The sequence below is a fragment of the Dipodomys merriami genome, unplaced genomic scaffold (assembly GCF_024711535.1).
Source record: "Dipodomys merriami isolate MVZ:Mamm:240054 unplaced genomic scaffold, mDipMer1.0.p SCAF_200, whole genome shotgun sequence".
NCBI lineage: Eukaryota > Metazoa > Chordata > Mammalia > Rodentia > Heteromyidae > Dipodomys > Dipodomys merriami.
In genome coordinates, this window is record NW_027203383.1 from 1626444 (window position 1) to 1651752 (window position 25309).

General features: G+C 50.3%; 1 protein-coding gene across 3 annotated transcripts in view; it reads left to right on the top strand.

Annotated features, from left to right (window-relative positions):
- The window catches only part of LOC138833119 (inositol-tetrakisphosphate 1-kinase), a 165172-nt gene that overhangs the window by 23663 nt on the left and 116200 nt on the right, over nucleotides 1-25309 (top strand). The window contains exons 1-2 of one of the 3 annotated variants that reach the window (XM_070031462.1): nucleotides 6963-6979; nucleotides 7423-7649. The exons of the other annotated variants lie outside the window; for them this stretch is intronic. Coding sequence (XP_069887563.1) covers nucleotides 7555-7649 — 95 coding nt within the window. The 5' untranslated portion in view covers nucleotides 6963-6979; nucleotides 7423-7554. Of the gene's footprint in view, nucleotides 1-6962; nucleotides 6980-7422; nucleotides 7650-25309 lie in introns of those variants that run through there. 3 annotated transcript variants of the gene reach the window in all.

Here is a 25309-nt window from a genome sequence, read left to right on the forward strand (position 1 = left end):
GGTTTACTGGCCTGTACAAAGGGCGGTTGCAGCTGAGCTCTGTTTCAAAACTCCATGCACCGCCTTGCCTGTGTGAGCACTTCCTTCCTGCTTTCCTCTGGCTGTCTAGAGGAGAGGATTCCTGTCCTTGACCTCTCCCTGCGCTACCCCAAGAAAACTAGAATGTCTGGGAAGCCCAGAGGACAGGCTGCCACAGCACTGAGCTATCACAGTGCTGTGTGACTTGAGCAGAACTCATCATCTACCAGAGCTGCTCTGCAGTAAAATGGGAGAGCACACCTTCCCTCACAGTAGAAGTACACAGAACCGACCCTGAGTCTAGAAAATCAGAACATGCAGCTCCATAGCTGTGTGTAGTTGTTGTTGTTGTTGTTGTTGTTGTCGTCGTCGTCGTCGTCTTGGGTCTTGAACTCAGGGCCTAAACTCAAGGCTGGCACTCTACCACTTGAGCCATAACACCACTTCTGGTTTTTTGCTGGTTAATTGGAGATAAAGGTCTACGGACTTCCCTGCCTAGACTAGCTCTATGATCCTCATATCCAACTTCTTGAGTAACTAGAATTACAGGCATGAGGCACTGGTGCTAGCTAGCTGTGTATTTTGTTGTTGTTGTTATAAAGAGGATGTACAGAGGGGTAGCTGTGTATTCTTGAAATGAGCATCTTCTGCACAGAACCATCTTTCTCCCTTCTTGCAGACCCACATGGTTCATCTCCATCTCTCCCATCCTACTTTTCCAAAGATATAACTCTGGGCCAACTTTTAGGGTCTGATCAGTTTGGTGACCTCAGGAAAATTATTGATTCAGGAAATATTATCAAATGGTGGGAATTGAAAATCATCAGGAGGGCTGTTATCAATCAGGAAGGAATTGGACAAAATTGTGACATATTCCCTCAGTGAAATAATAGGAAAATGCTTGATGCATGGTAAAAGGGCTGCACTCAAGGAAACTGAGTGAAAGAGTTATATTGTGCAATTCCATTTATGTGAAGTACAAGAGCAGCAAAAGTCTTCAGTGGGCTGAGTGACTCGAGTGGTAGACAGCTCACCTAACAAGCCTGAAGTCCTGACTTTAAACTCTACAACTAAAAAAGAAAAAGTTCCAGCATAGAGGGTCAGGAAGGCAGTTCAGTGATAGGATGCTTGCTTGCTCAGTGGTACAGTATGTGAGACACTGGGTTCAAATCCCCAGCACTGGAAAACAAAATCCGCCCAAACAAAGCTGCTTACCCTAGTATGCTAGACACATGAACAATATATTTTAGCTTAAAATTGTGTGTGTGTGTGTGTGTGTGTGTGTGTTTTGTCAGTCATGGGGCTTGAACTCTGGGCCTGGGCACTACTATCCCTGAGCTCTTCAGCTTAAGGAGAGTGCTCTACCACTTGAGTCACAGCGCTACTTCTGGTTTTCTGGTGTTTATTGGAGGTAAGAGTCTTATGGACTTTCCTGCCTAGGCTGGCTTTGAACCGACATCCTCAGATCTCAGCCTCCTGAGTAGCTAGGAGCCACCAGCATCTGGCTTATGTATTTTTTTGAGAAAGGGCTTAAGTTGCATCCCATGCCAACTCATATCTTTCTGCCTCTGTCTCTTAAGTGCTAAGATTATTGGCATATACCATCATAGCACCACAGCCAGCTTAACCAAGACTTTGATTAACCTTCAGTTGTCAGCAAATGTAAGCAGTTGGGGAATAGGCTTAATGGCGCCAGAAGCAACTGGATAAACCAGAAAGCTAGAGATTCTGTGACACAGCTAGCTCAGTCTCTCTTTAACAAGGGGATCTGCTTTAACTCCAAGTCAGGAGAATTAGTGACCAGGTACCACACAGGGGCAGGCTTAGATACTTGAATATTGTATCATTCCAATTTCAGTTAGTATGATACAGTATCTGAGGCTGGGAGCGTTGCATGATCAGAAGGTTATGAAGCTCACTGTTGTGGAAAGCCAAGAGCATTGCTCTGCTTAGTGAGGGAGAGCCTTCAGGCTACTTTACAAACTGGCAGAAGCACAGAGATGGAGCTTATGTGGGAAAGGGAGGGATCACATGGTGAAACAGGAAGCCAGAGAGATCCTGGTAGGGACCATTGACAACTACATTATTTTCTCCTGAGGACCACACTCCTCCTCCTCCCTTCAACAACACTCACCTTTCACTAGGCTCCACCTCTTAATGATTCTGCCACCCCAGTGCTCCTCCACAGGGACCAACTTCCAGCACGACTCTTTGAAGGACATACTCCCACTATATCCAAACCTTAACAGAGATTAAGTTTAAAATGATGGTATCATTTTTAATGTGTAAGGGTATGATAATACTAATTTCTTCTGTAGAAAAACACTATTTTTAATTGGGAGGGCAGGCCAGACAGAATAGTGCTATGTTGCCCAGGCTGGCCTGAGTTGTAATTCTCCTGCCTGAGCCTCCTGAGTGCTGGGATTTATAGGCATTATACAATGAACCTAGGGAAGTGTTATTTTTTAAAACATGCATATGGAAATGTTTTTCTGATCCATTTCTGATTTGGTGAATAACACAAACCCCTCAGATGTTTGCTTTTCTGCAAGCAGCCCTTTCAGCAGGAAGTAGATGTTTGTTAGACTTATACTGTGTCCAGCACTTTACGTATTTTCCTAATAGCTGTGTCTTTTTCCTTATTTTACCTATTTTTCATTTAAAAAGTAAAATATGATGGGGAGAATGATGGAAAGGGTGACACTGATCAAAATTGCTTATAACCATAAACTGATATGTAGAATTAAAATCCCTTTGTATAACTTAAGATAATTTTGAAAATGATTTGTTTGGGGCTGGGAAGGTGGCTCAGTGGTAGAGCGCTTGCCTTGCATGCCTGAGGCCCTGGGTTCGATTCCTTAGCACCACATAAACAAAAGGAAAAAAAAACCGGAAGTGGCGCTGTAGCTCAAGTGGTAGAGTGCTAGCCTTGAGCTGAAGAGCTGAGGGACAGTGCCCAGGCCCAGAGTTCAGGCCCCATGTCTGGACCCCCCCCAAAAAAATTATGATTTGTTTGCCAGGAGCTGGTGGTTTATGCCTTATAGTCCTAGCTACTTAGTAGGTTGAAATCTGAGGATCATGGTTCAAAGCTGGCCTGGGCAGGAAAGTCCATGAGACTCTTATGTCCAGTTAACTACCAAAAAAAAAAAAAAAAAAAAAAAAAAGCCATTAGTAGAGCTGTGGCTCAAGTGGTAGAATGCTAGTCTTGAGCAGAAAAGCTCAGGGTCAGTGCTCAGGCCTGAGTTCAAGCCCCAGGACTCATTCTCTCTCTCTCTCACAAACACATACACACATATACAAATATATGTTTATATATGTTTAATGAAAACAGTTTAGATTAACAAATGTGAATTGAATAATGAAAATTCTATCTAGATATCTTCTTTCCCAATTTCTCTACCCCATAGCAGCAATTAAAGAGCAGACCATCTTTGCTTGCATAAGCATTTCAGTGTCCTTGGCTTTTTAATACAAAGACAACCTACCATGTCTTCAGATGGAGATATGCAGATCTCAGCCTTTTGAATAGCTAGGGTTATGGGCCTGTACCACTGGCACCTAGCCACTTCACACACACACACACACACACACACACATTGTTCATATATATGTCTCTTTATATATATGAGACACTTCCCTATCTCCTGTATCAGATCCAAGGCCACCATCAATTGTCATTGTCCTTCTTGATCGCCATCTTTTTTTTTTTTTTTTCTTTTTTTGCCAGTCCCAGGGCTTAAATTCAGGGCATGGGTACTGTCCCTAGGCTTTTTTTTTTTGCTCAAGGCTAGCACTTACCACCTGAGTGACAGCACCACTTCTGGCTTTTTCTGTTTATGTGATACTGAGGAATTGAGCCCAGGGCTTCATGCATACTAGACAAGTACTCTACCACTAAGCCAGATTCCCAGCCCTCAACACCTTTTCAAATGGTTCCTTACTTGACTTTCTAGGCTACATGCTCTCTTACTTCAAACCTCTTGTTGGCCCCTCTGTTCCTCCTCAACCTCTGACCACTTCAACCCTTCGGCTCCACCCTTGACCTTTACCTCTGCTCACATCCTGTGATCTCATCCAGTCTTGTGGCTCTCAGCAACATCTCTATAGTGACTGCTCCCGACTTTTATCTCCAGCCTGAGTCAGTGAACTACAGCCTGTTTTATCAAACTGTGTGCTTGATGTTTACATTGGTTATCTAGCAACTGTCTCATACCCAACCTGTCCAAGACAGAACTCCTAACTTGAGCTTGAGCTTCCCCCCCAAAAGGTGTACCAAGTCTTACCTGTCTCAGCTGTGGACAACTTCTTTCCTTCCAGGTATGGAGGCCAGGATGCTCATATGCACACACTTCATTTCACCCTGTGCCTCCTTCAGCAAATGCCACTGGCTGTTCCTTCCAGCTCTCCCCATTGTCCATAGCCCTCACCACTTACTTGCTACCACCTGTGGTGGCTCTCTGGCTTACTACAGTAGCCCTCTAAGGAGTTCCTCCACCTCACCCCAGAGGTCTGCTTAACTTGCTTGTACACCTTGATCATACTTGTACTCAGATGTCACCTTTGTGTGGTCTACCCCTAATTCCCATCCAACCCTTCACTATAGGACCAGAGGCATGGCTCAAATGGTAGAGTGCCAGCCATGAGCACACAAGCTGAGCAAGAGTACACGGCCCTGAGTATAAGCCCCAGTAACAGAAAAAAATGCACACAAAACCCCTCAAATCTTCACCATTAATCCCTCAAAATGTTATCTTTCTTCTACAGAGCTCAGAGAAAAGTGACTAGCCTGAGCTGAGAAGAGCTGGACTAAGATCCCCAAGCCAAGTCTTTCTGAAGTCATACTGTTCCTCCTGTTCCACTGAGTGACACCAGTACACTGACCCTGCTTCTGTCCCCTTCACAAAACTGTTAAGATGTGTGTGTGTGTGCGCGCGCGCTCGCTTGAGTGCACTTGCAAATGTGTGCGCGTGAGTGAGCGCCTGTTAGTCCTGGGGCTTGAACTCAGAGCCTGGACACTGTCCCTGAACTTTTTTCTCAGGGTTAGCACTCTACCACTTGAGCAACAGCACCAGATATTTTTGTGCTTTATTGGAGATGAGAATCACACAGGCTTTTCCGCCTGGGCTGGCTTCTGTGATCCTCAGCTCTCAGCCACTGAGTAGCTAGAAGTACAGGCATGAGCCAGCCACCTGTACCTACTATATAGACACCTATTCATACTCCCACATCCAATGCCAAAGTGTCAAATCCCTTAGCTAAGCAGATCAGAGTACCTGCTTCCTTTTCTTCATATTCTCATTGCATATTTCAAATCAATGGCCGTATTTTTTTTTCTGGGACCTCAGCCTCAGTTACCTCTGAACCCCAGTGCTCAGCAGATCTCTGCCATACTCTTGGCCCCTTGCTTTTGTTGAGTGAGTGAAAGGCTCCAGGTAGCCTCCTGTGTTACCCAGCGTCACAGCTCCCTGCTCCAAGCACACTGGAGCACTTGAAGACTCTGCCTGTGTAAGAAATTTTCTGTTAACTTCAACCAAAAAGTGTCTATTGTTGCCTCCTGACTTTTTTCCTTCTTGGCCTCCATTTGCTTCATCAGCCCTGGGATGATGTTGCGCTATCTCCCCCAGAAACAGCATTTCTAAGGCACAGAGCTCATCTTAATGCTGTTCCCTCATTCCCTCGTAGAGTCCAGTGGCCTAGGATGACAACCTCTGGTTCACTGGAGAGCTCTGTCTCTGATGAACTGGCATCCTTTTTACACTCTACCCATTTTTTTTTCCCATTAAAGAAAAAAAAATAAAGATGCGAATAAAAGATGGCAAAGAAGGGGACAGTCTGTAGTAGGAGAAAGACTGAGCCTCCCCTCTGACTAGAGGGGGAAAAAAACAACCATAGAGAAAAGTGGGTATTTATAGCCAAGGAGTAGACTTGGGGGCCTGTGCATGGAAAATTACCAAGTGGAAACCTCAGGACTCCCAGGATTCTGGCTCAGCTGACTAACAGGATTTTTACTGTAGGGAGGACTTCCAGGATGATTGGATCCAAGGTGATGGGATACCATAGGTGGTGAACTTTCCTGGCTCAGCAGGATTCTCTATAAAACTGGCCTAAGAGGGCCAAGGACAGAGCCCAAGGTCAAGATCAAGAGGCAGAAAGACTCAGACGAGCTTGACTCCAGCCTGATCAAGGACGTCTTTGTCATTTCCTAACACTTGGTCCTTTCATTTCTGCCCTCTCCCACCTCCATATCTCAAAGCCGTCAAAAATCTCCCTTATTCCCTTAAGACCACCGTAAAGGTCTCCCCTGAAACTTTCTTGAGCCCTGCCTCGGGAACCCTGGGCCTGGGGAGGGACAAGGACGCCTCCCCATGCCTGGAGCTCTCGGAGGACAGGCATGCCGAGTCTGGCGTCCACTTCTAGCCCAGCACCCGCCTTAGGAAAGGCTCTTGCGGGGGATGCCCTGCTCATCCTTGCTGCCTCCTAGCCCCATCTCCTCCTCCCTGGGTCAGAGTGTGAGTCGGTGGTCATCTTCCCAGGCCAAGGCTGGCTCACTTCCTTCACCGAGGAGAGGCGGTGTCGCCGGGCCGCGGCAGCGGCGATGGATTGCCTTGGGGGTGGGGTGGGGGCTCAGTCCCGCTGGGGATCCGGAGGTGCTCCGAGGAACGAAGGTCAGCGGCCCCGCCACCCCCAAATGACAGTCACGATGTCCCCCCACTGCCCCCCTCCGCCCTTCTGGCGAGCCAAGCCACTCGGTAAGGGCCGCCTAAACGACACCCACCCAGCACGCTCCACCCGCGCCACAGACGAGCACCCAACTACCAGGGCCGGCGCGGCGCCTTTAAGAGGCGGCGGCGCTGCCCCCTGGCGGCTGCCCGCGCCGGCTCGGCCGCCCGGCGGGCTCCCGCGGCGGCCCGGTGCGCCGGGCCCGGGTGTGCGCGGGGGGCTGCGCGCGAGGACGCGGCGGGTGAGGACCGCGGGCGGGGAAGGGGGACCGCGTGCGCCCCGCGGCGTCCCTGCGCGCCTGGAAGGCTCGCGCCCGGCTCGGAACGGCCGAACGCGGCGCAAGCCTGGAGGGTGGGGACCCCGCGCGGGCGGGCAGGGAGGCGACCGGGGCTCGGGCGGCGCGTGGCCGCCTCCGCCGCCGCCGCCGCGGGAGGGCGTGCGGGGCGGTGCCCGCGGAGGCCCGGCCCCCCTCCTCGGGGCCCCGGCGCAGCCCGCGGGTCCGGCGGGCGGACTGGCGGGCGCCCAGTCCCGCGGGCGGCGGGGGCGGCCCAGCCCGCGCGGCCCGGCCAGTGGCGCGCGGCGCCGAGCCTTCCTCCCCGCCCGGCCCCGCCCCGCCCCGCCCCTCCGAGGCCCCGCCCCGCCCTGACCACGCCCCCGGCCCCGCCCCGCCGCCCCTCCCGGCAGGACCGCGCGCCGGAGCCCGCTCCGCGTCCCCGCCACCGGAGGAGGTTCCCGCACGCTCGCGGCGCGCGCCGGCCCCGCTCTCGGCCTGTGGGCGATTTCCTCCGGACCCAGACTCCCCGCCCGAGGAGGAAGATGCAGACCTTCCTGAAAGGGAAGAGGGTTGGCTACTGGCTGAGCGAGAAGAAAATCAAGAAGCTCAATTTCCAGGCCTTCGCCGAGCTGTGCAGGTAAGGAGGGACCCGGCGCCGGCACCCGGGGACCCCCGGCCCGCGCCCGGCGCAGCCCCTGCGGCGGCTGGGGACGCGAGAGCCAAACGGGAAGGAGCGGTGCGCAGGGAGGCTGCTTCCGAGCCGCGAGGTGGTCGTGGGGCCACAGGCTGTGCCCGAGGAAATCCGCGGCCAGCGTGGGCGATGGGCTCGGACCGACGCACTCAGGTGCACCGTGGCCCGCCCACGAGCTCTCCCAGCCGCCCAGGACGCGGTGGGAGCGCGGCTGGGGTTGACGGTGGGACCCGGGAGGCTGGGGAGCCCACGCTGCCTGCCAGGGGCTTAAAGGTACTTTTGGACCGGCGGTTTTTCCTCTTCTGCCTCCTTTCCCTTTAGTGGAGAAGGGTGCCGGCGTGTGTGGAGCACCTACTGCGTGCCCCTCCTGTGCTCAGCCCCTCACGCTGTCATTGCATGACACCCATTTAAGCCCAGTCGAGGCGAGGAGCAGTCCTTGGCTTGTGTGTGTTGATTTGCTGTCTCATTAGAGCTTCGCAGTAGCCTTGCGAATGGGCCGGGGTGGTGATTCGGGGCCACGTGTCTGAGAAGGGGGGCTCATCAGCAAGAGGGGTGGGGTACCTTGCCTGGGAGTGGTGCAGAGGGTACTGGATAAATACATGGATAATGGGGTACAATGGTCGTCGGGGCTGGGCTCCCCCTTCTCACTGTGTTGGAGGCTTTCATAGATCTGATTCTTAATCAGATACAGAAGCAACACCGAGTCTCGGGTCAGGTGTGCTTGCCTTGCTCCACAACTGACTTGCCTCTGAAAAGCTTTCCAATGTGCCCCCTCTCCGTGAATGCCTGAGAACCGGCCCCTGCGAACTCCAGGTGCAACCCTCTTGTTATGCAGCCTCCACTTGATAGATTTTTGAAGAAGGGCCCCACTTGCATTTTTGTCCCTGGTGGAGTCCCCAGATCAGTTGGATTTTCTTAGCCTTGTTGCAGAGGGCAAGTGGTAATCTGAAGTGGCACACACAGGCAGGCCTGGCAGGGAGCTCCCCAGTTCCCCTCCTGGCTCTCCACAGGTGCACGAGGAGCAGAGGCTTGGTTGGTCCTGCACCCCTTGGTCCCTGTGTGGGTTTGGCTGCCGTCTCCCAGACAGGCTTCTTAGGAAAAAGCAGGCTTTTCATAGTCAGTAGGGTGTGCAGCGTGGCCCAGAATTCACAAGGAAATGAGAAGGAATGTACTCACAGAGTTTTGAAAAACCCAGGGCTTTTGGAACATTAAAAAAGGATATTGAACATTATACTGTGTATACACACACTTGTGGAAAGGGTGAAGAAATTTGGAGAAGCCCCTGGGCATGTTCTGAAAGTCCAGTTCTGACGTGAGGCACTGGAGCTCCCCCTGCTGTATATAAGACTTGGGAAAGCCCAGATAATCCTTGCATGCTTTTTACTGATTGCTGTCTGTGTCATCCTGTGTCTGCAGCCCAAACTTGAGGCTTGTCCTTGGCTTGGTATGCCTTAAAACAGCCCTAGCCAGTCCCAGAGCTGGGTCCTCATCCCAGACCTATAGATTGGCTTGTCCTTCTTGTGGACCTCTCTGCTTTTAAGGTGCTGGGGGGCTCAGGACAGCCCTTGGTGTCAATTGATCTAGGAGAAATCAGAAGCCTTTCTTTGGAAGGGTTGTTGAGTTTAAGATCTAGTTGCCTTCCTCTGCCAAAGTATTGCTTCAAAGAGGAGGCAGAAGGTCTCTGGGTCATTCTAGAACCCCAGGGCGCCCACTTTGTGTTTTCTTTGGCAAAGCTTTAGATGTTTTGTTGCTTAAGCTTAAGAAGGAAAAGAAAACACCAAAGAGTTTCTCAGTTGTTTCCTTATTACTTCCAGGGCAGTGCCCCCTAGTGGCCGCGTCTCTGTTCTGGCTGCAAACGCACCAACTGTTGGTGACCTGAACCTTTGCTGTTGTTTTGTTGGGTGTGAATACCCATGTGATTTTAGCAGCCCCAGAGACATTCTAGATGGACATTGTCATTTTTGATGTTCAGAATCTAGATCTGAAATGCTTTTTTATTAGAAGAATGGGGAATTGTCTGTGAATTCTGTAGTGAAAAAAGCCAGGAATGTTGGGAAATGACTTGAACTCTGCTCCGAATGTTTGGGGCAGTATTGGTTCCAGAGAGAATTGCTTGACTGGAATGGGAGGAGTTGTTTAGTTGGATGTCAGACCTTGTAAAAATGTTCCCTCAACCAGGAAGAGACCATCTCACCTAGCCTTGTCTGGGGCAGGCTCCAGACTTCTCCTTTCTGTGAGTCTACTCCAGGGACCTTGAGCCTTGCTCAGAGAGCAAAGCCTGCCCTCAGCAGAAGGCACCCTTGCTCTTCTTATCTTCCCCCAGAATCCAGCTGCTGCTACTTTGTCCCCAGAGACACTTTCCTTACAAGGCTGAGCTGTGCCCTCTGCAAGTGTAATGATGCCCTTGTTCTCTGAGGGAGCAGTTGCTTCTCAGTCACTTCAGTACTGGAACTGAGTCCTGAGAAGTGCCCCACCTACCTTAGGCTGGTAGGAGAGCCAGGCCTTTTCAATGTTTGTTCTGTTAGGATGGGGCCTCTGGCTAGCAGCAGATGGGCGTTTGAATCAGCTTGTGATTAACTATTTGTTCCTGTTCCTCCTGTGTCTTCCCCTCTTCTAGGGATGTGGCTCTGATTGAGTTCACTTGCCCCTCCTACCTTTCCGCTCTGCCCCTCACCTTGGAGTGACTTTGCGGCTCTGTCACCTCCTCTCTGGGTGGCTTGTTTCACAGTGCCCAGAGGGGAGTGGGAGAGGCTAAAGCATAGGTAGAAAATACTGGATGGCTTCATGTGAATTTTACATTTGTTTAATTCTCAGTTCCTTGCTGCTGAATAGCTGCCAGCTCCTGTGTGCATCCATTTTTGTGCATTTTCGTCTAGCTCATCTTCTCTTACCTGTTCTTTTCTGCAGGAAGACCTATATAAGAGAGGCATGTGGCTTTGTGAAGCAGTTTGATATAAGATGTGGGTAAATATTATCTTTTTCTTTTCCTTTTTTTTTTTTTTTTGCCAGTCCTGGGGCTTGAACTCTGGGCCTAGGAGTTGTCCCTAAGCTCCTTTTACTCAAGAATAGGACTCTATAACTTGAGCTACAACACCACTTCTAGCTTTTTCTGTGATTCATTGGTGATTAGAGTCTTACAGACTTTCCTGCTAAGGCTGACTTAGAACCATGATCATCAGATCTCAGCCTCCTGAGTAGCTAGGATTACAGGATTGAGCCACCAGTGCCTGGCTAAAGTAATTTTTATTTTTTATTTTTGGTAATACTGAAGTTTGAACTCAGGGCCTTGTGCTTTCTAGGCAGTATTAAGTGGTCTTGAACCACTACATTAGCCCTTTTTACATTAGTTTCTTTTTCTTTTTTTTTTTTTTTTTTGCACAGAGCTGGGGACTGAACATAAGGCCTTGCACTTGCCAGGCAAGTGCTCTTCCACTGAGGTAAATCCCCAACCCCCCATCAGCTTTTTTTTTTTTTTTTTTGGTCTGTCAGTCATGGGGTCTGAACCAGGCCTGGGCGCTATCCCTCAGCTCTTTAGCTCAAGGCTAGTGCTCTACCCATTGAGCCACAGCGCTACTTCCGATTTTCTGGTGGTTAATTGGAGATAAGAGTCTCACAGACTTTCTTGCCTGGGTTGGCTTTGAACTGTGATCCTCAGATCTCAGCCTCCTGAGTAGCTAGGATTACAGGCATGAGCCACCAGCTCCCAGCTCTTGCAAACTTTTTTTAATCCCTGGCTGGCCTTGAACCAAGATCTCATGATCTCCACTTCTCAAATAGGCAGTGTTACAGGGCTTGAGGTTTGGTGCCCAACTTTTACTCTTGCTTTTGGTGAGATGCTTGTATTTACCTCATCTCAGGACAGTGGTAGAGGAAACTGAGGTTCAGGGAATGTAGAGCACAGCAAAGCTAGTTAGAGTGTTTCCCTGAGTTCAGGCTCAGGGTCTTTCCACCTGTGGACATAGCCTCCTTGTTAAGTGTCTTCCTTGCTCAGTTAAGCCAGACATTCGTGGAGGTTTCTGAAGGTTCTTGGCCTTGAGAAACCTGGAGTCCAGCTGGACCCACTCAGCTTGTGGGAAACGTGCTCGGGCCATTCTCGGATCACATTACTGCTGTGTCTTTACCTCCAGGTACCCTTCATACATTTCCTGGAAGAGACCAGGAGTTGTCTATGCTCACATTTATCAAGCACCTTCTAGAGTCCAGGCCTGGTGTTAGGTTGTTGGTTGTTTGGGGTGTAGCTAGGATCCCCTGCCCTCATGGGGCTGGGAGTTTTGTATGGATGATAAACAGGCCCTGCAGGCATGCCAGGGAGAGAAGGTGCCACTGGGCTTGTCCCTTCTCCTAGGGTTCGACGTTTTTTTTGTTTTGTTTTTTTAGATATAGTCTTACTATATATCCTAGATTGGCCTTGAACTTGATCCTCCTGCCTCAGCCTCCCATCTGCTGAGATTATAGTTAGGTACTACCATGCCTGGTAGTGCTCGCTCTTTCTCTGGATGTGGTATATGGATAGACTCAAGATGTGGTACATGCTAGGTACTATACATGCTAGGGTTCAGTCCTTTTTCTGCTTTTGAAACAGGGCCATCTCAAGTGTTGCTTTTTGCTGGGATGATAACATTCTGGGCTGGAATTTTTATAAAAGATTCTGCTGAAGGAAGTAGAATTGAATGATAGTGTCCTGTGGGGTTGGCTTTTTTTTTTTTTTTTTTTTTTCCATTTCAGTGGCTGGATTTGCCCCTATTTTGTATCTGCAGAGGAGGGAGGAGTCAAGACCTAGGCTTGCTTTGCACATAGGGGTATCTACGACCCAGCCTTGCAAATCAACCTCGCTTCCAGCTCTGAGTGCAGCCTGGACCTGCGGTGAGAGCAGTAGTCTGTGTGATCACCGGTTATTTGACGAGACTGCCGAGGTTTCAGGCCTGGCTCTGCAACTGGTCACCCATGTGACACCCCCATGGCCCTTGTGTCTTTGGACCTGGCAGTTTGCCAACAAGGTCTGTGAGGCATGCTACTTGCTGAGGTGGAGAGATTGTGGAGTTGAACCTCAGGTCTGTGGGCTTACTGCAGAGGGGCCTATCCTTAACACACAACCCTGAATCTGATGGTTCCCTCCCATTGCCCTCAGTGAGTATTATCTGTATCTATTTTTCTTTTTTCTTTTTGTTGGTTGTAGGGCTTGAACGCTGGGCCTGGGGCACTGTCCCTCAGCTCTTCGGCTCAGGGCAAGCATTCTACCACTTGAGCCACAGCACCACTTCTGGTTTTCTGGTGGTTAAATGGAGGTAAGAGTCTCAGGGACTTTCCTGCCTAGGCTGGCTTTGAACTGTGATCCTCAGATCTCAATCTCCTGAGTAGCTAGGATTACAGGTGTGAGCCACTAGTGCCCTGTTCCTTATCTATTTTATGTGGGGTGGGGAGTGAGAAATCTATATGAATGCAAGGTGCTACTCTTGTTTTTTTTGTTGGGTCATTGAGAAATTTGTTTTGGGTTTCCTGAAAATACCAAAGCTCCTTAGTGATGATACTTCCCTTGCTAGCTAACACTTCTTGTATTTTGTGGGATTTTTTTTTGTCGGTTGTGGAGCCTGAACTCTGGGCCTGGGCCCTGTCCCTCAGCTCTTCAGCTCAAGGCTAGCGCTCTACCACTTGAGCCATGGCGTCACTTCTGGCTTTATCTGCTTATGTGGTGCTGAGGAATTGAACCCAGGGCCTCGTGCTTGCAAGTGGTAGAGCAAGGCAAGTGCTCTACCACTGAGCCACCTTTCCAGCCCCTCTGGGCTCTTTTTGCTCAAGGCTAGCATTCTACTACTGTGGGCCACAGTTCACTTCTGGTTTTTGAGTGGTTAATTGGAGATAAGAGTCTCACTGGGACTTTTGTGCCCAGGCTGGCTTTGAACAGAGATCCTCAGATCTCAGCCTCCTGAGTAGTGAGGACTACAGGCGTGAGCCACCTGTGCCTGGCTCCTTTTTAAGTATTTAGGTATATGTCAACAATTCACACAATGTGAAGTCAGCCTGTCCCTTTCTTGGTCCTGACTTTAGCTACTCAGGGGAGTTGTGTTGGCACACAGTCCCCACAGCTGCGCACGTGGGAGGGAGGCCCTGCATACCATCTGCACACTGGCCATCTTGTACTTGTTAATTACCGTGGACCATGTCTTCGAGAAACTTCCTTCAGAGAGAGTTCTGGATATTGTCTCAAGAAATGACAGCATGGTCCAGGTCTTTAGCACAGAGTGGTATTCTTCTTCTGGGATTAATAATGTGTACTCTGCTCCCTGTCTTGTGTGCATTGCAGGCTGGGTCAAAGGGCAGGCATCTTACTTTTACTTTCAGGTCTCGAAACTACTCACAGAGAAATGGTCCCAGGTTCTACCATTTCAGTCCCAGTGACAGTGAGTGGGGGTGCATCACCCATCTGTGCCCCAGCACAGTGTAGGACGGATGCAGGGGTGAGAAGTGGTACTTGGTCTGCATTTCTTTTATGCTAGCGAAGCCAACGGATTCTCCAGGCTCTAGGCAGCCACCAGGCCTGGCTGGCCACCTATGTGCCTAAGCTTTGGGCCATAGTTTCTTTTTCTTTTCCTTCTACATGGTTTAGCAGTTCTGAGCATTCAGTAAAAGCCCAGTGTCTCAGGAGTGCAGTTTCTGAACAGTTGAATCGGTTCTACCTTTAATTTGACTGCCTGGTAAGCTAGTTGTTGAGGGAATGCTATGCCAACTGCTTTTTAAAAGTGATACTGTCCAAAAAGAAATGTACTCGTTACCTGACTTATGTAACTAACCCCTCTGTGCATCTTCTTTATACTAACAATTTAAAAATGTATTAAAAAAGTGATATTCACTTAGAAAGCAAATTGTCGCTTAGGAACTATCTACACACTATATTCCTTATCTGCAAAGTCACTGTCTTAAATACCTTCCTCCTCTCTTCCTCAATTGTTTCCCCAGCCTTCCCCCTCCAAGGGTCCTGGGGACCACTGGAGCCCACAAGGGTGTGGCCTTGCTTTGAGGAGGGCTTTGAGTCCTGAGAGGACTGAAGGGAGCCGACGGTTAGTCAGGTCACACTGAGGAGCTGTGGAAGGGGGCTGGCCCTTGCCCTAAGCCAGTTCCTCTCCCACCACTGCTGGCTAAAGCCCTTGTAAACAAGCCCTTCCTGGGGGTTGTAAATGAAGGTGCCTGTTGAGCAGGCCTGGCGGTTCCCATTGGGCTGTTTGAATCCAGTCTGATGCTTTGTCTCCTCAGAAAGCAGCCTTTGTGGCCTCTGTCTCTCCGGCAGGGCCTCACAGGCTGGTGTGTTTGGGCCCCTCACAGTGCCAGCCTGAGGACTGTGACAGCCTCTGGGAATACCCCCTCCCCCTACCTGCTTTTAAGGTTGAGTGGGGATAAGTTATGGAGATTTGAGGATCCTTCTCAGGAGGCAATCCCAGACTCTTCCCAAGCTCTCCCTTCCCTCTCAGCCTTTAGCTGGGAACCCACCCGTAACTGTCCACCCACACTTAAGTTTGGACACTGCTGTGTCGGAAGGCCTTCCCAAACACTGATCTTCTGGGTGACATCTCTTTTCTTTCTTTTACTACGTTTTCAATAATGCTTTGTGAACCCCAGCTACTGGGTTAGTTCTTTCTGACTTGCATACTGCCTGCTTGTTGTCTGTCTCTCCTTGAAAAAGTGGACTCCAGCCAGGCACCCATGGTCATGCCTATAATACTAATTACTTGGGAGGCTGAGATTTGAAGATCATGGTTCAAAGCCAGCCTGGGCAGGAAGGTCCATGAGACTTAACCTGCAAAAAAAAAGAAAAGAAAGAAAATCTGGAAGTGCAAGTGTGGCTCAATTGGCAAGGTGCTAGCCTTGAGCAAGAAATCTCAAGGACAGTGCCCAGGCCCTGAGTTCAAGCTCCAGGACCAACACACAGACAGACACACTGGGTTCTAGGAAGGGAGAGACTTGGGCAGTTTACAGTACCAAGGCTCTTAGTTCAAGCTCCTGGACATATAATTCTCTCTCTCTCTCTCTCTCTCTCTGTCTGTCTCTCTGTCTCTCTCCCCCTCCCCTCTTCCTCCCTCTCTTCATCCCACCTTCTCCTTTCCCTCTCTCCCTCTCACCCTCTCCTTCTCTCTCTCTTTCCTCCTCCCCCCCTTTATCCTTCTCTTTCTCCTCTCTCTCTCCTCTCTCTTTCAGCAATTTACTTCTGACTGGGCCAGAAGGATGCCCCAGGGAGCAAGTGGGTGATTCCTGGTCAGAAAGAGCTCTTTGGCTTCATTCTTTCAGTCACTCATCAAATCCCTAGTGTTGGCCTGGTGATCCTGTGCTGGTCCTCTCCCTCCTGTACCTGGGCAGGGGAAGGTAGTACACCCGATGCATGTAACAGGGTGCAAGTTACAAACAGCCAGGTTGCCTACAGGACACAGAGAATTATGGCCAAGTGGCAGTGGCCACATAGCATGTGGATCAAAGAAGGCCTCTGAGGCGGTAGCATTTAATGAGAGGTGCCAAGAGTTCCCTTCAGGAGCTGAAAGAGCCTCAGTGGGTGGTGGTCACCACCTATAGGTGCTGCAGACCTGCCTATGTAGTCAAGAGTCCCAGGTTCCCCTTGCTCCAAGCAGAGTCATCTGGGAAGGTCGGGCGGCTTCGGGTATAACTGCGGGCCACATCCACTCTAAGCAGGTATTCCTCCACAGTGTAACAGAAGTCACATGAGTGACTTCATGACCTTCCTCACACCTGGAGGGGCTGCAGCTGTGCTCTGGGAGGGGACACACGCTCCCCCTGGTTTGCCTCAGTCCAAGCTTTGTGTTGGTGAAGTCGGCAGCTGTGCCTGTGGGTTGGTGGGCTTCCAGGCCAGCTCACTTGCCCAGAGCCCAGGGTAGGCCTCAGTGCCCCATGGCGTAGGTACTTGTGTTCTTCGGTAGTTATTTGTCTACCATGAATCTACGGTGCTCTTCAGACTTGCCCAACCAGAGGTACCTGGGGCTGCTGGTGAGATGGGTGCATGCTTGTCCGAATCTCCCTGGCAGATGAGGGTTCTCTGGGGAGGGGGTGGGGGCTGGGGCTCTTCTTGTGGAACACCTGGTCTTTCTTCTGTGTCATTTCCTAAGTGTCCTCTCATCTCCAGCAGTCAGGTGTGGACCGCATGGAGTCCAAACCAAGGCCAAGCCAGTCCCCACTGGAGGCTTCGTGGGGTGGGGTCTCTTCAGGGGGACATATTGGAGGCAAAGGCTTTCCCCAGGCAGGCCCCGGCTGTGGGTGATTGACTCCTGAGTCTTTGTCCCTGTCTCCCCACACTGGGTGACACTAGTCTAGTAGTAGCCAAATCATTCCATGTCCTGTTGGAGCCACACCCCACAAGGGCTTTCCTTTTGGGAAATCCCTTATCTCTCCATCTTTTAGCATTTTTTGCTCTGGCTGCAAGTTTACCCTGGACTGAAAGGTGTTGCTGAAAGGTACCACTTTTGTCCAGGAGACATTCCCAGGGACCAGCTGGCTAGATGTGACCCTGATTACCAGGCCAGAGCAGCCGGAGGTGTCTTCCTCCGTGGTTTCTGCCATTAACCCGTGGACTCCTCAGCAGCCATCTTTGTGCGTCTAGGGTCATTCAGGCTCCATGCTGGGAAACCGGACATTGGGCCTGTTCAGGTGGCTGCTGACCTCGGAGGGGCCATTTACCCCCTTCTCCCTCGTTCACCAGCGCCTCACACCAGATCTCAGGCTACTGAGAAGCTGCGGGGGCTCTTTATGAGGGGTAAAACAATGTGGGCCTCTTGGTTTCTCTCTGGGTGGAGTTTCCTCCTCACTGTACAGCCAGCCATGCCTGTGGACTGGAAACCTGCCCTCCAAGGTGGGAGACATGTTTCTATTTGTGAGGGGCGGGACTGACTCTGGAGAGGCCCCGAGTGAGACCTACCTGGTCACCAGCACTGAGCGTAGAGCAGGGATTTACTGAGACTTGGTTGACTCCTGGAACCACACTGGTTCCACCAGCTTCAGAGGAAAATCCAGGATTCTTTTCTGAGCATGCTCTCTTGCAGTTGTTAGCCTTAGGTGGGCAGTGGGTGGTGAGATGACAGTGAACTTAGAACTCAAGACTTGGCCAACTGGCTACAGATGACAGCCTCTCCTTCCCTTTGTAAAGTGGGCATTGCACCATTGGGGCTAGTGAGTACTGCAGGTGCTTGGTAAAGGATAGGACCCCTTGACCTCCTATCCTCCCAGGGCTGGGAATGGACCCTTGACATCTCTGCTGGGACCCTAGTCAAGGCAGACAGCCCCCTGGAGTCTTTCAAGGTTGCTGTCCTCCAGGGCATTTCCCAGGAGGGCTGGGGGTGTGGGGGTGCAGAATGTGGCTCTGTGGCAATTTCACTTTCATTTCTGCCTCACAGTCTTTCCATCCAGCAGCCAGGGCTGGCCCACAAACACGAGGAAACATCCGGTCCCACCCTGGGGCATTTGTCCTAGTGCAGTCCCATGGCCTTCCCTCTGCCTGGAATCAATCTGGGCTGGGACTGGCATTTCTCTGTATAAAGCACTCATTCCTTCACCTGCCCATGCGACAGGTACGCAGTGGGAGCCTGCTACGTGCCAGGCAAGAATAGTCCTTCTAGGGCCATTAGTCAGTTAAGGATGACAGGACCTGGACTTAGGGTTCCCTCCCCACCCCTTCCTCTTGTACTGGTGATCAAACCCAGGACTTTACACATATTAGGCAGGGACTCTTAACCACTGAACCATGCCTCTGGTGTATTATTATTACTATTATTATTATCATTTTCAGACAAGGCTTCTCCAACTTTATTTGGACTGGCCTCAAACTCTTGATCCTTTCCTCCTCATCCTCTACCTCCTAATTACTAATCTCTTTATGAGGAATTAGCAATGTGGCCTTTGGTTTCCCTCCTCGTGGAACTTCCTCTTTGTCCCCTCTTACCCCCCATCTAACCTGTGTGAAGATGAACACTCCAAAGACTCTGCAGCCAGTCCCATTGTACAGCTGGCCTGTGGGAATTTCAGATTTGAACTCCGCCTGGCTGACTGTAAGGATCTTTAAGATTTTATTGAAGTCCTAACATTCTTTATGGGATTTTTGAAAAGGAACAGCATGCCAGCCATTCCCTCAGGGGCCTTTTGCCACCTACCTGGGGCAGCCTGGCAGCAGGACTGGTTCTTGCAGGAAAGAAGTTCTGCCTCCTTCACACTCAGTCCTGTGCTGAAGGTAGTCTGGATGCCCAGTCCAGTTGCTCACTGCTCTTGAGTGGGAGGGAGGGGAATCGAAGCCCAGCTTCTGGCCTTGGTCTGTAAATGGAGAGATGCCCCTCTGGCCACTGTCGTGGGGAGGGGTCCAGGGACCCACCTCTGGAAGTGCTGGTCACCGCAGAGCTGTCCCCACACTGCACTGTGGCGTGTAAATAGTGCGAGAGCATTTATCCCTGGCACTCACCCAGCCCCTGCCTGCGGGGCTCCGGCTCCATGCTGATGTGGACTGGGCACTTCACATACCTCGACGGCTCTCGGTCCCCATGCAGAAACAGGCTCAGGAGGGAAAGAACCTTCCTGGGGTTTCATAACTGGTTGTGAGTGTGAAGGTCAGTGTTAGTGACTCCAAAAGCCAAATCCTTGACCACTAGGGATTTTTTTTTGTTTGTTGGTTTGTAAATACCTAAGCTTGTCTTCATCCGTGCCCTCTCAGTGCCCCTTACTATTCTCTTTCTCCTTTTCAGTTTCAATTTGGTGCAGTGCTTGCTTGGAGGGTGTCAGGTGTTGACTTGGTTGCTTTGGGGGAGGAGCTGGTAGCAGGTGAACCCTGTGAAATCGGAAGCTGCCCCCTTTGTAAAGCGCGCTGCCCAGAACCCGGCTCCGGGTAGATCTCACCACCCTTGCCAGTTAGACCTGTTGAAATGCTGTGAGTTGGTATGGACACTGCCAGATGGCTTACTGTTCAGCTGTCAGTCATGGCCCTCCCTGGGGGCCATCTTGGGGACCTTGGAACTTTACCTACTGCAGCTTTTGGATTAAGGAGGTTTGAGAAGCTCCTTAGAAAGACCCATAAGCCTGGAAGGTTTGCGGGAGTACTTTTTTTTTTTTTGCTCTCCTGGGGCTTGAACTCTAGGCCTGGGTGCTATCCCTGGACTCCCTTTTGCTCAAGGCTAGCACTCTACCACTTGAGCCACAGCACCGCTTGCAGCCACAGCACCACTTCCTGTGATTAATTGGAGATAAGTCACACAGCCCCTTTCCTACCCAGGCTAGCTTTGAACAGCGATTCTCAGATCTCCGCCTCCTGGGTAGCTAGGATTACAGACACCTGGTGTGGGGGCGTATTCTTGTTGGGGCAGATTTTGTCATCAGAACAGAGGTACCTGATGAGAGAGTTTCGAGGTCAGGAGCAGGTACACAAAGGCTGCAAGGCTTCATTCCAGCTGTGTGACTTTAGGCCATGCAACCTCTCCGAGCCTTTAGTTTTTGTTCCTAAAATGGGATTTGTCCCTGGCAATTGTGCTGACTAGGCAAGCCAGTTGCCTCAGTGACCCTGGCTGAGCCTCTCATGTTGGAAATCGATTGGCCCATGAAGATGGAGGGGTTGTTTACCAGAAGCTTCTGCGTGCACACCCCAGAATCTGGGAGGAAGGTAATCCTCAGAAGCCCCTGGGCAGATTGGCACTGGATTTCTGTGTCCTGCTCATGGGAGGCTTTGAGCCCTACTTGGCCTCTTTACTAGGTGGCTTATTCCAGGTGTTTCACCCATCTTAGCCCTCATTTATTCCCTATAAGACTTGTCCTTGCTGTATATCAGAGGGCCACAGCTTCCTTCCTTTCCCATGCAGGTTAGAGATTGTCTCTGAAAGGAATGGTGGGGGGGGCGGGGGGGGGGGCTGCCTCTCACTCATCTGAGTCACCTAGCTCTGCAGGTGTGGAGATTGGTGGAGCAGTTTTTTTTTTAGAACCATCAAGCCAGAGCTATCCTTGCAGATGAGTACTTAAAGTTCAGGGGGTCGGCCCTGTGGGTCTCTGCACTTGGCAGTTTGACTTGACCTCTGGGGTCAAGTGAGCCTCCCTTGTCCCCAGAGAGCCCAAGGAATGTGAGGCCTGCGATTGTTCTGCTCTCAGCTCTCATTGGGAGGCTCTGTTCCTAGCCAGGATGTTGTTTTTGCTAGTGGGCCAGGCTGTTGGTAACCCCTCCATCCCAGTGGATGTTCCTTTATCCTTGTGGAATTCTTTGGATTTGGGATACTCTCTTGGGCAGCCATTTGGGTTTGGGGTACATGCAGTTCTGTAGGTGCTTCTGCGTCAGCAAAGGCCTGGGACTGCCCAAAGAATGAGATCTGAGGGACAGAGCACATGCCACAGATCTGTTCCTAATGCTGTCTTCTCTGACCTTACTCTCAGTGGGCCAGCAGATGAGGTGAGCTGTCCTTATGAGGTTAACCATCTGAGCAGCAAGTTGATGTGTGGCTGGTGCCTGTTGAACAGGGGTATGTGTTGGCTCCATGGTTACCTCCATGTGGATAGAGGGTTCTGACTGAGGTACTCAGGGACTTAGATGTCTTTCTGCTTCTCTGGTCTCTCCACTTGGTTCATTCTCAGGCATGTGTGGTGTGAGGTGAGTGCTCACCAGCGACCCCCATTTTGGGCCAGACACTGGGCTGAGTTCCTAGTGTGCTGACTCATTCGGTCTGGATCACCAACCTGGACCTGTTTCCTAATGAGTCCTGCCTGAGGTCACACAGCTAGAGGGAGGCAGAGCTGAGATCAGAGCTGCGCTGGCTGCTGCCAGGGCCTCTCTTGTACCCTCAAGTCCCTATGCACATGCACCAGATTCATTCTGACTCATCTCGGCCTGAGCCACAGGCCTGTCTTGGAACTAGCACTGTGCTGGGAGGGGTTGGTGTGTTCCACTCCCTGCTGCATGACCTGGGTGTGGGCAAGGTGGACTTCCAGAGGGAAGCTAGGAAAAATCCCAGAGGCAGTGGGATGGAGGTGGCAGCCAGGAGGCAGCAGAAGGGCTCCTAGTTCTGGGCTCCAGTGACTGGTAGGGTGAGTTCAGGGGTGCTCTTTACCAGCTTCCAGCTCTTTACCAAGACTATCCCCAGGAGAGGGACGAATGCCTCCCACAAGTCAATTCCCAAGGCAAGACCCTGGCTTTACCTTTCTTCTCACATAGCCTGATCCTGAAGTACTCTGTTGGGTGCTGGGCCCATGGGTTGGGTGGAGAAGTGGGGATACTTCCTTTACATGGCTCTGGGAGAGGTTGCCCCAGACTCAGAGGATGGAGGAAGCCTTTGCCATCCCTATATCACCATGCAAACCTTGGTGTTTTGACACTGAAATGTTTCAGATGGCAACAGCTGTACATTATGCCACACGTTTAAACAAACTCAGCTGTTGGACTCTGTTCTGCTTGAGGAACACTGAGGTTTCTTTCTGCCAGGATCCTGAAGGATTCTGAGCCAGGAGCAGCTGTGACCCATTGATTGGGTTGTCATATTCTGGGCGAGCACCAGTCTAGGGCGGGCTACTGACCTGCCCAGGACTCTGCTCCAGGGACATGCACAGCCAGGTCCTGAGCAGGCCCAGGGAAACTGCAAGAGGACACTGAGTGTTTCCACCTGGAAGGGAAAGGAAGTGGCCAGTAAGGGGTTGCTGGCCCACAAACCTAGGCTGTTCCTTACCTGAGGGTCCCAGGTGGAGGAGTCCGAGGGGACTAGTTGAAGGTTTGGGGTGGTGTGGCCCGGTGAGGGCTGGGTCCCTCTGTTACCAGATCATGGGTGAGGGCTTCCTTTAGCTTTCCAGTCTCCTGCAAAACCACAGGTCCTTGAGATTCACTGTGAAAAGCTTTTCAAGATGTCTCACAATGAGGAGAATCTCATGTGGTGGAAATTTTACAGTTTATTTCAATTTAACAGGATAAAACAGAGGGAAATAGAAAAGAGAAACATTCCCTGCTTTCCATGCAGGAAATGGTAGTAATGACCAGAGACAGCAGGCTGGCCTGACCTGCCTGTAGCCTTTACACTTTCTGAGCTGGGAAAATATGCGTGATCTGTCGAGAAACTGCTCATCTTTAGATGGTCTGGGTGGGCAAGATGTGTATTATTACTGCTTGAAAACATGGAGGTATGATCTAGGCCCACCTTAAACATAGGGACTTTACCTTTCTACAGTAGTTTTTTTTTTTAAAAAAAACAAAACAAAACACAACACAACACAACAACTGGATATCTGATGCTTTAAGCTCATTGTTAAGTACCCTACCACCTGAGCCATGGCTCTAGTCACTATAGTAGCATTTTAACAACTCAAAGAAGGCAGATATAGATAATACTTTACAAGAATATGTCTCTTCTCCTTGTAGCTTAACATCTAGAAGTAGCTGTGGCAGGAGAGGAGCTAGTTTTGACTTTAGTTTTAACTTCTTGTTGTTTTTTTTTTGTTTTGCTGGTCCTGAGCCTTCAACTCTGGGCCTGGGCACTGTCTGTAAGCTCCCTTTTGCTCCTAACGTGCTTAAGACTAGCACTTTACCACTTGAGCTATATCACCAGTTAGGATTTTTTCTGTGATTTTTTTTTTTTTTTTTTTTTTTTTTTTTTTGTGATTTGTCTCACAGACTTTCCTGCCCAGGCTGTCTGTGAACCGCGATCCTCAGATATCAGCCTCCTGAGTAGCTAGGATTACAGGCTTGAGCCCTCAGCACCCAGCTACTTTTTGGTTTTAATATCTGAGTGAAACCTTTTTGTACTTATTAAATTTAGTTTCCCTTTCTCCTATCTACCCTGCCTTGCCTCTTGGTTCCTCTCTGGAACAATGAGAAGACGTGCTCAGAACCCCCCATTGGCTTGCTCAGTCCCTGCTGGGTGCCTCTCCTTGGTGCTCAGATTCTCAGAAGCACGGACCCCTTCAACTGTGGCTTGTTGGGCAGCTGAATGTGATAGTGCTGTGGCAAAGCTCTGGAAAGCAGGACTGTTCCCAGCCCATCTCTGCTGTGGCCACCATGGACAGCAGGCTGACTTGACCTTTATCTACCCCAGAATAACCTCTTGGCCCTTGTGGTATGCTGCCCAGCTCCAACTGGGGTCAGAGCTCAGCCCCTCTGTCCAGCCGTGAGGACTGTGGGGCTGCGGTGTGGAGATGGCTGCAGGCTGAACATTGGAGCCGCGCAGGGCATGAGGCTGTGCTCCACGAGGCTGTAAGGAGCGTCGTTGGTCAGTTGATGGGAGCAGCACTGGAAACAGAAACCAGGCTCACGAAGCTGCAGTTCAAGAAGTCTCTCAGGGCAGCTCACTGCTGACTTGTGAATGGCTCTGGACAGCTGTTGTTAAAAAGCACTCCTGGACCAGCGTGATGGCACATTCCATAATCCTAGCACTCCAGAGGTTGAAGCAGGAGGATCCACGGTTCAAGGCCAGCCTGCCGAAACCCTGGCTCAAAACAAAACAAACAGTATGATTAAAATTCTAGTATAAGCATGTGGTAGAGAGTCAGTGCTTTCCTGCCAGCCCCAGACCTGAAGTGGCTGCTGCCATCTTCTCCGTATTCTCAGCTCAGTGCTGTTTATATCAGCAGATGTGAGAACTTCCCTCCCCTCCATGATGGCTTTTCTGTACTTTTTTTTTTTTTTTTTCATGTGTTTGTGGGTTCTGGGGCTTGAACTCAAGGCCTGGGTGCTGTCCCTGAGCTTTTGTGCTTAAGGCTAGCATGTTCTACCACTTTGAGCTATGGCACCATTTGGTGGTTAATTGGAGATAGAGTGTTATAGACTTTCCTGCCTGGACTGGCTTCAAACTGTGATCCTCAGATTTCAGCCTCTTGAATAGCTAGGATTATAGGCATGAGCCATTGGCACCCAGCTTGCACTTTACTTTTTTTTTTTTTTTTGCAAAAGCATTCCTTTTTTTTAATGATTATGAAGCAATGAAGGCACCTACTAGATTAAAGCTGTCTTGCTCTGTTACACACAAGGGTCATCAATGGTGAGATCACTGTGATGTGCATCTGCTGTCTGGAATTTCAGTTTAAAAACAAATTTAAGGGAACTTGGCTATTGCTGACCTCTTAGTCAGGAAACGTAGTGGGGAAGCCATCTGCAAGTGCCTTAAATCGCTACACACAGGTTTATAGAAACAAGCCTTCCAGGTTGCCGCTTGCTCTTGTGAAGACATCCCCATTTTAGGGTGTTTGGATATACTCCTGCTGGATAGTTTCCTTTGAGGGAAGGGTGTTTTTTTCCTCAGTATTCGTTTTCTTCAATTTTGATTGGTCAAACTTCTCCACTTTGGACATGTCTGGTTTATCACTCATCTTGAGTAAGAGGCTGGAGGCCTGGTGGCTCCCACGAGGATGCTGGCAGGGGGAGAATGCTGGCTGGCTCCGAGCCGGTTGGGTGTACTTTACTTTTTAATGAAGTTTATAGATGATCCTATATCTGTACTTCATTTGTGTGTATGTGCTGATACTGAGGCTTGAACTTAGGCCTCACACTCTCACTTAGTTCTTCTGCTCAGAGATAGTTAGTGCTCTACTACTTGATCCATGCCTTCACTTTGGCTTTTTGCTCGTTTATTGGAGATAAGACTCTCGTGGATTTGTCTGCCCCAGCTGACTACAAACCT